General features: G+C 37.8%; 1 protein-coding gene across 5 annotated transcripts; it reads right to left on the bottom strand.

The window, feature by feature from the left end:
• Window positions 1–3,503: 3,503 nt before the first annotated feature.
• On the bottom strand, window positions 3,504–11,057 carry LOC143879791 (coatomer subunit zeta-1-like). 5 transcript variants are annotated; one of them, XM_077382373.1, is made up of 7 exons: window positions 10,936–11,057; window positions 10,801–10,821; window positions 9,155–9,314; window positions 8,622–8,769; window positions 8,431–8,508; window positions 3,963–4,047; window positions 3,504–3,874 (listed from the first exon to the last, which is right to left on the bottom strand). In XM_077382373.1, the coding sequence occupies exons 2-7, from the start codon at window positions 10,801–10,803 to the stop codon at window positions 3,815–3,817; spliced, it is 534 nt and encodes a 177-aa protein (XP_077238488.1). In that variant the 5' UTR covers window positions 10,804–10,821; window positions 10,936–11,057; the 3' UTR covers window positions 3,504–3,814. The 5 variants fall into 5 exon arrangements, with proteins under 5 accessions (XP_077238488.1, XP_077238491.1, XP_077238489.1 ...); XM_077382376.1 differs by having other exon boundaries at window positions 10,926–11,044; XM_077382374.1 differs by having other exon boundaries at window positions 10,801–10,847; window positions 10,936–11,038.
• Window positions 11,058–11,886: the final 829 nt, after the last annotated feature.

Here is an 11,886-nt window from a genome sequence, read left to right as displayed (position 1 = left end):
CCACGTCACTCATTTGTCCAGAATCTGTTCTTCTCTCCATTTCCAACTCTAAATTAATTCCAGCTTTGAAACTAGCTAGCTCTATAGTTGCTAATGTTTGGCCGGACAAAGGAGCTTTGAGCTCTATTGACATCCAGCTTTAAGCACCATGCTAACCCAGCTTTATTATCTATAGGAACTCGGAGACCTCATTGCTCTTTGAGATTGTGTGATTGTTGAGCACTATTCTGACAGATGCCCTTGTTGTGAGCGTGAAATTCTGAACCTACTATGATAACTATTGATCAGAAGATGTCTGTTCGGAGAGGTTATTTTTAGATAATTTTGATTAGAATTTGCTTATAAATATCCTATTTCAATTATCTGTCAATAGAGAATTTATATGATGCTCGACCGTCAAAATAGCAAGGGCTAGGTGCCAAACCACCTAGCCCTTGATTTTTTATCTGGTCAAAACACTTGTATATATAGCTTGGGCTATACCAGTACCATAGAGGTTTAGTACACCTAGCCTTATTCAAACCCCCCCTTGATACTTTCACTGCATTATTTCAAAGCGTTTATATGCACGATCATCATGTATTATTGGAAAAGAGCTGGTAGCAAAACAGACTCAGCGCTTTAGAAAAAGATTCATAGAAGGCCATGTTTGCAACCATGAAAAAATATTCCATGGAATATTCATGGGCCAAACTGTGTGAGGGGCTGAGAAGGAAAGCAAAGGAGAGAATTGAGTTCACCAGTGAAAATAAAATGGGCGCTGATAAATTCACCCCTTTTCAGTCGTTATTCACCCCCTTTGGACCTAATAAGTGAATTACAGGTCTAGCTGACATTTGCGGGAATTGGAACCTTTTTGGGCTGGAGGGCTGGGTCAGAATCCCCGAGAGTTAACTCAGATTGTCAGTCAGTAGAGTTTCAATTCACAGATCCCTCTCTTTTTCTTTTTTTTGGTAGGTAAGCTGGATTGAACTTCTAATCTTAAAGTTGGAAAACAAAGCCTCTCTCTCTCCGCCTCTTTTAACCCCAGGTAAATGCCCTAGTCATTTAACTATGCAGGCAAGAGAAGTTGATGTTTAGGAGGGTGCATAGCATAAACACAATAAGCCCCTTTGTTTTTCACACCCTGGTCATTTAACTATGCATGCAAGAGAAGTTGATATTTACGAAGGTGCACAGCATAAACCCATTTGTTTTACACACGAGAAGCTGATTATATCAAAATACGACGGTGCATAAGATTTCTCATTTGATTTCCTCTGGCTTTGAGATTTTCTGCATTTCTTTGAGGCCCAAAATCCAGTTTTCACTCTAGCTTAGATAATCCCTGTGACCTTTTTAATAAACTGTAAATATACTGATCAAAATATGACGGGCCATGGACTGATCTGCAACAAAGATCAATAAACTTCATCCAAGACATTGTGTACCAATTTGCTAAAGGTTTGCAGGCTGTGATCGATCACGGAAGCAACCAGCCATGAGAATGATGACCAGAAAATTCATCACCAACGGATCCGAAAGAGAGCATTCTGTTTCTTAAAGACCTAACTCAGAAACAACTCTCGGACCAAACTGAAGGGCGTCAGGCTCAACTCAACTATGCCTTTGTCCCAAACTAGTTGGGGTTAGAGTGGCAAAGTTTACGGCCGGCTGCTAACCTGACGCCAGCTCAACTCAACTCAACTAATATATATATATATATATATATATATATATGAGAAAACGGTTCCTACACATATGTGTAGAAAAGTTATCTACACACTAGCTTAAAATACAGTGGGGGCCACATTATTTGGGTGATCCAAACCATCCATTTTTAAGGCCCTCACATAGATAGGGTGTCCACAAAAAATCAGATCCATAGGATCATCCTAACCATTCGAACTGTGGAGGCAAAAAATGGACTAATTTGTAAAGGTTTAAAGACATCCATTTTACCTCCACAAATCGTAGGGTTGGGATGATCCTATGGATCTGATTTTTTGTAGACACCCTATCTATGTGATGGCCTTTAAAATGGATGGCTTGGATCACCCAAACAATGTGGGCCCCCACTGTATTTTAAGCTAGTGTGTAGAGAACTCTCTACACATATGTGTAGGAACCGTTTTCTCATATGAGAGAACGGTTCCTACACATATGTGTAGATAAGTTATCTACACACTAGCTTAAAATACAGTGGGGGCCACATTATTTGGGTGATCCAAACCATTCATTTTTAAGGCGCTCACATAGATAGGGTGTCCATAAAAAATCAGATCCATAGGATCATCCTAACCATTCGAATTGTGGAAGCAAAAAATGGACTAATTTGTGAAGGTCTAAAGACATCCATTTTACCTCCACAAATCATAGGGTTGGGATGATCCTATGGATCTGATTCTTTTGTAGACACCCAATCTATGTGAGGGCCTTTAAAATGGATGGCTTGGATCACCCAAACAATGTGGACCCCCACAGTAATTTAAGCTAGTGTGTAGAGAACTCTCTACACATATGTGTAGGAACCGTTTTCTCATATGAGAGAACGGTTCCTACACATATGTGTAGATAAGTTATCTACACACTAGCTTAAAATACAGTGGGGGCCACATTATTTGGGTGATCCAAACCATTCATTTTTAAGGCGCTCACATAGATAGGGTGTCCATAAAAAATCAGATCCATAGGATCATCCTAACCATTCGAATTGTGGAAGCAAAAAATGGACTAATTTGTGAAGGTCTAAAGACATCCATTTTACCTCCACAAATCATAGGGTTGGGATGATCCTATGGATCTGATTCTTTTGTAGACACCCAATCTATGTGAGGGCCTTTAAAATGGATGGCTTGGATCACCCAAACAATGTGGACCCCCACAGTAATTTAAGCTAGTGTGTAGAGAACTCTCTACACATATGTGTAGGAACCGTTTTCTCATATGAGAGAACGGTTCCTACACATATGTGTAGATAAGTTATCTACACACTAGCTTAAAATACAGTGGGGGCCACATTATTTGGGTGATCCAAACCATTCATTTTTAAGGCGCTCACATAGATAGGGTGTCCATAAAAAATCAGATCCATAGGATCATCCTAACCATTCGAATTGTGGAAGCAAAAAATGGACTAATTTGTGAAGGTCTAAAGACATCCATTTTACCTCCACAAATCATAGGGTTGGGATGATCCTATGGATCTGATTCTTTTGTAGACACCCAATCTATGTGAGGGCCTTTAAAATGGATGGCTTGGATCACCCAAACAATGTGGACCCCCACAGTAATTTAAGCTAGTGTGTAGAGAACTCTCTACACATATGTGTAGGAACCGTTTTCTCATATATATATATATATATATATATATATCAACTGATATAAAAAAAATATATCAACTGATATAAAAAAAATATATCAACTGATAAATGACTGTCAGACCGATTTATTGGCCATATCAGCCTGATATATATAATTTTTGACTGCTTTGCATTTACCACCAAATGGGGGAGCCACCCTAATTAAAAAAGTATACAAGCCAATATATTGAACTAATAGTGATATCTGGGTATCGGCCATGGTCCAATGTGGCCTATATATCAGACTCATTAAAAAACATGAATCTTTCTCTCAAGCAAAATATACTATGGACAGTTATCCACCTGCCATTTTGTACAAGCAAACTAGTACGAAGAAAAGATACATCATACAAGTATTTTGCACTATAACCCCGATGATAACACCGATCAAGTTCAAAAACAGCACATCATATGGAGGAAAAACCGATCGAAGAAAAAGAAAAAAAAAAGAGAAAACACCTTCACTTGATACATCATTTGAGAAGAGATCTTGCTAAATGATCTCGTGCCATTGCTAGCGCCTGAGTAAGCGTCTGCAATCATGGAAGCATATAAATATGTTTTCTTGATTTATCAAATTAAAAGAAGGCTACAAATCTGGTCAGAAAAAGGATATATCACCTGCTCAGACAAGGGTGCTGCACCATCTACCCCATGGGCTGCAACTTTTCTGGTGATAACACTTGCATCAGTTTCAAGAATAATCCTGTGGAACGCAGAAAGCATGAATTCCAATTAATTTCTTCTGAATGAAACTAAAAAGGTACCATTATATTATTCATCTCTCTTTTTGTTTTGAATGATAGTATATTATTCATCTTTTTTTTGAAAGGTAACTGATAACTTTATTGGATAATCGAAAAAGGGAACAAGATGTCCCACTACATACAACCCGTATTAGTTGGCCCATGGCCCCAATAAGCAAAATTTAAAAAAAAAAAAAAAATCATTCAGACACCAGAGGGGTATGGAGAATAACTCAGGGCTCTACTAGTTGGCCGCCCTCTTTAGCGAAAGCATCTGCGGTTGAATTAGCAGATCTGCATCTATGAAATAACTGGAGATGCAATAATCGAATGGGGTCTCTAATCGCATCAATTATCTGATATAGGCGCCACAGAACCCCACAACGGTTCAACGCCCACGCTACCACGTTAGTAGACCCACCCTCGACCATGAGTCGACCAAAGTTATTATTCTCGTGCCATTCAATCCAAACAGAAGGCCTTTCGCTTCAGCCTCATTTGCATCGCAAATACCCGCTGGGCCCGCATAAGACATTTTGATTTGACCCTCCGAATCACGAATGATTCCGCCGAAGCCTGCAATCCAGGGTTTCCACAAGCGCTTCCATCGAAATTTAACTTCAGCCATCCCGAAGGTGGTGGACACCATTGCGGGGTGATTTTAGCCGACGCTTTCCGTTCCGAAATCACGATATTCCAGTTTCTCAAGATAGATCCCATTGAATAGGGAAGACCCTTTTTAGCCTGTATCCACACAATGAGAGGAATTTTAACATCCAAGACAATGTGTTGCCAAGGCTTCAAACGATTCTGGAAAATCCAATTGTTCCGTTCCAACCATATATGCCACATAATTGCGAAGGGTGTCGCCGTCCACAAGTGTTGACCAAGACATCCGGAGTAAGCGCCTATCCAATTCAGTAAAATGCTGGATATTCTTCTTTGGAAAGCCCATCCCATACCGAATGCTCTAATGATGGACATCCAGATGTTATATGCAAATGGGCATTGAATGAGAAGGTGGTCAATACTTTCCTCATCCTTGTGACAAAATACGCACCAGCTTGCCATTTGAAAGCCCCTTCTCTTCATTCTCTAAAAGTATGGATGCACCGTAGTGCCACAATCCAGGCAAAGGCAGCTATTCTAGGGGGAACTACAGACTTCCATCCATGCGCCCTCTTTGATTTACGACCCGTCCCTTCGTTCTTTTTTTTTTTTTGAAAAAAGAGCAGACGGAGAATTCCCCTTCGGGATCGAAAGTCCAAATCCATTCGTCCTCATGGTTTGAAGTTAAGTAGCACCCAGCAAGCCTAGCCATCAGCCTTTCAAAATTCACAATCTCTTCATCCTTTAAGTCCCGGCGCATTCTAACGTCCCAGAAAACATTTGCAAAACCATTTCCGCGAAGCATACAATTTCGGTGTATATTATTGATCTTTAAACTACTGCTTTATGATATAGAAAGCATTCTCTTTATGAGCATCGGAGTGTAGTAGTATGATAGGTTTTTTTTGTTAAAAACCAATTTGTGATCAAGAGGAAATTATGGCATAAGCACCAAAATAATCATGATTGAGAAGCATATAGTGGTTAGCATAAACTCCCTAGTTGGTTTGGAAGCGCTCATTGGAAGTTAAATTCTTCTTGCTTCCTAAATTTAGGAGATGCGTACTACCGGCTAATTAAGAGTAAACTTCCTATTTTGGTGATTATTTTTTATTTTATTTTTAAATGAGGTGATTATTTTTTATTAAAAGAGTATTTTCTTCTTTTGGTAATGCCCATGAGTATATTTAAAATTAGAGCGTATTTAAAGCTTAATAAACTCATCTTAAGTTTCAAAAATAACTTGTGATTTTTTTTTTAAACTTAAGCATTAAATCTAAATGAATAAAAACATCAATCTTGCAGAACTATATATCCCTAAAACTTGTAATTTTAATAAGCTGTAAAGTCCTCTTTAACTACTTATAACCTTAATCTACATTAACCCTACCTCCCTAACATGCTGTAACCCTATCTCTTTCTATACGCTTCACATTTGCTTCCAATGAAGCTTATTACATGCTTAATTTTTACTTCCTGCTTCCCAAAGGCTTCTTCTTTACTTTCTCCTCTGCTTATTTTATGCTTCCCACATTTTCTTTCTTTGTTTTTTTTAGACCCATTGCTTCCCACATCATTTCTTGCTTTCGTTTCCCACTCTGGTCACTATGTTTAAAAGATTAACTTGGGCGAATGTTGACAACTGAGTTTGATCATTTGCAATGCAGATGTTAATCAAGTTTTCCTAGATATTTCATCTTATGCCCTTTTTTTATTCGGGTGGTAACAAATATACTCCCAAGAAACAAAGAATATCCAACAAACAAATATTGTCGACAACCCCATCAGAATTGGGCTTTGATGGAGCTGACTACTCACTAGGACGTAGAGGCGTATTCAGAGATTGTATTGTGGAGGTGATTCGGGCATTTTGGGTCCAATTGCTTCTTCTTTTTTGAATGGTCCAATTGCTAGTATGGTATCAACTGAAGCTGAGGAGAGGGCTCCTCTTATCTGGTCTCCGTTCGCTCATTAATATAGAAGAGGGGAAGGGAGAGGAGGAGGTAGAGAAGGGTTGTTCTTTTTGGAGGGTCAATCGCTGCAGCAGTTCTAATGCGTACTTTTTTTCTCATTTGAATATTAATGTGTACTTTTATTTGTATGTTCTATTTCTGAATAAAGATTTCATTATCTTTCAAAAAAGAATCTCCTCACCAGGAGGTCAAGTACTCAGCTCCTCAAGTCAAACAAGGAACTCCCATTTGAGGTTTATAGAATCCAGGTTTATGGCCACCTTAATCAAGTGGCATTTGTTTCATTTTCCATAATCTTCATATAGATGAATAGAACTGAAACTTTGCACGGCCTTCACTATTTGATGAACACCATATTAACCAAATATTTAGAAGAATCATTAAAAAAAATAAAATCTAGAAGGTGTTTAACCACACCTTGTAAGGGAAAGAACCATGAAGTAATATATGGTTAGAGGTCCCTGTTATATCCCCATGATTCACAAAAGAGTCAAAAGTACTCGAGGCACTGCCTCAAATGCTCCCAGTACTGCTCCAACATGAAAACTGAGAGAACATTACTATTTTAAAAGGCTGAGGCCAGCCCTGGGTCTAGGTGACAACATCTGTCATGACATGGGTAAACCTTAATGTCCCAAAAAAGATCTGATTGACAATTCCGTTAAGCCTCCAACAAGCAGATCAATCACTGATGTCCATCTCAAAAATATAAATCTCACACACCCCTCCAGACAAATGTGTAAACAGATTTGTTGTTATATCCCATGATCCATGCTAGTTCTTTTCCACCTCTTTTCTCAGTTTTGAAACACAAACACCTGCATTTTTTTTATTGCTTACAATACTCCCCCCCCCCCCCCCACCCAAGAAGCTCATTTTCCCAGGAATACCTATTTTCTCAGTTTTATAGACATCTCAACTTCTTCTTCTTTTTTTGCTTAGAATGACAAAAAAGTGCCACTCCTTGTCATCAAGAGGGAGAAAGCTTTGCCCCTTCTAGGGACCCTCAGAAAGATTTAACCAAGAAAAATCTCAGAATGCTCACCAAGCCAAGCCGAAACCTAGACCTCTCAAAGGCCTCTTCTATTGACAAGAACACTCTAAATTCTCTTAACAAAGTCATGACCTTGTTGCAGCTTGTCATCCAACAAAAAATTGCACTCCCTCCCCTTCACTAATCTTCTTTCCTGCCAACCTAAAATGACTTATGAAACTGTTGCCCATCCCCACAACAAGTGTCAACCCAACTATGCGCACTCACCACAAACCCATCTCCTTGTCCACCATAACAATAAAAACTAATCAGTGTGCTACAGAGTAGAGAGCTCCCTCCTCCCAAGCCTAACAATTTACCCATCATGTATTTCTCTATCAGATTAGTGACCCCAGGCTGTTGTTTCCTGCTAATCAACATCCAACATAATTCTCATAACTCTCTCTCTCTCTCTCTCTCTCTCTCTCTCTCTCTCTCTCTCTCTCTCTCTCTCTCTCTCTCTCTCTCTCTCTCTCACACACACACACACACACACAATGGTAAAGTAGTTTTTGTAACAAGTTCTGTGAATAGTTCTTCAATTTTTATCCATATATCTCTGTATACTTTAAGACCAATGCTGCTTAAATTCCAGATACTTGCCTAATTCTTTTTCTAACCAAAAAACAAAAAATTAGGTGTTCGTGAATCTATTCTCGCAACCAAAGAACTGCAAGTAAAGAGTTTGTGAAACACTATATGCATGTGAAAAAGTATCTTGTACATACCCTCCATCAACAATCTCATCAATGCATAAAAGGATCAGATCCAAATTCTCGAGTGCTGTCCTTTTGTCTACATTGTTCCTGGGCAAGGGTATGCAGGTTAGGAGTAAATTAGCAAAATAACTATACTAATCAAGAGAATCAAGATTTAAATTAAGAAAAAATGGTAAAAGAAGTAAGACAGCCAACAGTACCTGAGAAGAAGACCAATTGCATCGAAAAATCCCTGAAGAACTGTCGCTAAGATGAGTTCATTTTCATCATCACCACCAGAAACAAAAAAATGCAGGTCCTGGATGAACTTATAAACTACAATGTAACCGTCAAACATCACTATCTCCGCTGTAAATGATGACAGGACATCATGTTAACAAGGCTGTTGTGAAACTATAAACCCTCAATGCTTCCAACACGTGCCATTAATTATCTTTCAAAGCTTTTAGTTAAAATCTCTACACCATAAGCAAAGCATTAAATGACACAAAATAGGCTAGAATTGCCGTTCCAATGCTTCTGGAAACAGGAAATTTTCATTTATACAAAGACAGTTCTTTTATGAACTATGTAGCACAATTCATGTCCAGATCTAATTTGTGACTGTCAATAATAGCATTCCTCAATAAGAAAAAAATTGTTTTTTAAGAATGTTAACAGCTTACAAACTCCAAATAGAGAAAGGAAAATAAACACAGATGAAATTAAAATATGAATATTGTATATATGTCACCTTCTGTCCTTGCATTTGTCTTTTGAGTTTTAGTAAACACAGATTTTTCAAAAGCTAACTTTGCACTAAGTGTTGGCCAGTCATCGGAAAAGTACTTGACAGCAATTCGTTTTCCTTCAGAATCCAGCAGAAGAATGTTTTTTATCGAAGGACAAGATTCCTGTATAACACAATAACATTGCATAAAATAAGATATCTAACTTCAAAAAGAAAGAAGGGTGGTCCCTAAATAAGAAGCAGAAAAAATTCTGATAATTTATGACTCATATTATTCAACAATGTGTGCATAACTTTCAATCATAATTAGTTGAGAGAATCGTGTTCCTCCCTGAAAAATCAGGATTCCCATTACAGATATATTGCTTTTGATCCTAAATTTTGAAAAAGTTATGAAACAAACCACTTTCAACAATTTTACGCTGATTAAATGAAAAAAAAACTATATTCATGCATGTAATAAAGGTATTGTGAAAACCAAAACGAGAGCTGTAAAGGCTCCACGTACAGCCAGAGGCAACTTATTTTAACATGAAGCAATAAACATGCATGATTTTCAGCAGAGGAAAACCTCATATTCCCTTTGAATAACAGTCTCCATTCTTAGGTCCAGAATTCAACTGTCATTTGAGAATTTTGTCTATTGGGGATTATGGATATATTTGTCTTCTACAAGTAGTTAAGCAAATAATTTACCATCAACACAAAAGTACAAAAATTGGAAAAGAATTGTAGAAATACACAAATAAACTCAGGGCCCGTTTGAATGCCGAGAAGATTTTGATTTGGATTTCTCACATTTGCAGCCCTTTTTGCATTGTAATTTGGATCGGTCAAATTCTTGGACTTCTAATTCAGCAGCTGACAGTGAAAAAAATCAGATTTCTAAATTTGCTGTGGAAATAAGAAATTGGAAATCCACAGATGTGGCAGTTTCCTTCACCCTCTTTGCTCCTCAACCTCTCCCCTCCACTAGGAAGTACCCCCTTCCCTCTCTGTCTCCCTCTACATGAGCTGGCAGCTCTATTAAATTTGTACTCAAAACTCAATTCCAAATCCAAATACAAAATCTGAGGTATCCAAACGGGCCCTCATTGGATTGTGCAAATAAATAGATAGATAAGAGAACCATGAAATCCAATAGATCAATATCAAACAACAAAAAAGCTCCAAGAGTCACAAATACAATTGTAACTCTTCATTAACGTTTACGAATTCATCTGATCAGGCAAATTAGGATTTTGTTCATGAAATTCTCACTGAGCTCTTCGTAATATGATTTTCACCCTACCATAATCGAGCGACATCATTGCTGGCAAAGAAATTAAAGGCTTCTCAAGAAAAAAACACTCCTAAACTTTTTTTTTTAAAAAAGGAGATTATTTTACAAATTCTCGCCCAACAACACATCCACATCCAATTCTAACTACTCACGAAATTCATAACTAAAATTGAATTAAACAGAATACCCCAAAGTCTCTATCCCAAGAGAAATCACTCTCTAAAAGGCTTCTGAAAAAAAACTTCATAATGATTTTCAATTCTAATAAACCGTCGATCGAATCTATCTCGTGATTTAAAGAAAAAACTATAAAAGAATGATAAAAATAAAAAATCAACCAGATTCCAAAGGAGAGAAGAAGAATTACCATAGACGCTCTCTTTTTTTTCTGGAGAAAAACAGATCAGATCGCACCTCCAAGCGCCAATAAAAGCTATTAGATATAAAGCTTCGGCAAAAATGAAAAACCACAAAAGATTGTGTTGAACGTACAGAAGAATACCTCTAGGGTTAGGGTTTGGTTTCGGAGTTCTTCCTTTCTTAAAACCCCGAAAGAAAACAATGGAAACGGAGAGTGACAGACTTAAAATATTGCAGTAGGGGAAAATGTTTTCAATTACCAAAATACCCCTGCAGGACGAGAACTTCACAGCTTGTCCCGAGACAATAGAGTGGACCCAGACGGTCCCATGGACCATCCGAATCCGAACTTAAAAGCTCAGGATGTATAGAGTATAGACATATTAGATGGATCCATGGACATATTTGGGACCCTATCATAGGATCCGAAATTATTACTGGTCACGAACAAAAGCCTGCAGGGCAGTTTTAAATCCAAATTTATTATACTATTTTATGAAAATACTCTCTGTTTTTTATAACTTTAATTGCTATTTTAGTAAAGTAAGTCATTTTCAATTTCTTGAGCAACTCCTATTTTTAGTAGAGCATGACCAGAAAAATTGTGTGAAATAAGTGAATTTATCCGGGCATGATTGATTGAAAAAACAATGAATCCCTCTAGATAGCAAGCAACGATTGAAAGTTGCTGTAATTAAAGAAGCAGTATCCAATATGCCTCTCGAAAGATCAGAAGTGATCAGAACTGTAATTGTATGAGCATGTAAAGAACTCAAACGTGACAACGGTATGCTCATCGATACTAAAAATCATATCAAATGCCAACCCCCTAAACGCCCTATCTAGGGAAGTGGGATTTCATTTTGAGAGAAAAATTACGGGCATCATCGATACTAAAAATCATATCAAATGCCAACCCCCTAAACGCCCTATCTAGGGAAGTGGGATTTCATTTTGAGAACAAAATTACGGGCATCGACCAGTTGAGCCACCTCCGGTGAAAGACAAATGGATGGAGCTCAAAATCCCCTGAAAACAATAAATACATATTGAAAAGGGCCAAATCAAAGGTCATTTCAGTCCCCTTTTTATT

Source organism: Tasmannia lanceolata, unplaced genomic scaffold, assembly GCF_043159265.1.
Source record: "Tasmannia lanceolata isolate RefF3 unplaced genomic scaffold, GAP_Taslan_0.1 ptg000006l, whole genome shotgun sequence".
NCBI classification, from domain to species: domain Eukaryota; kingdom Viridiplantae; phylum Streptophyta; class Magnoliopsida; order Canellales; family Winteraceae; genus Tasmannia; species Tasmannia lanceolata.
This window is presented reverse-complemented; position numbering and strand designations above follow the sequence as displayed.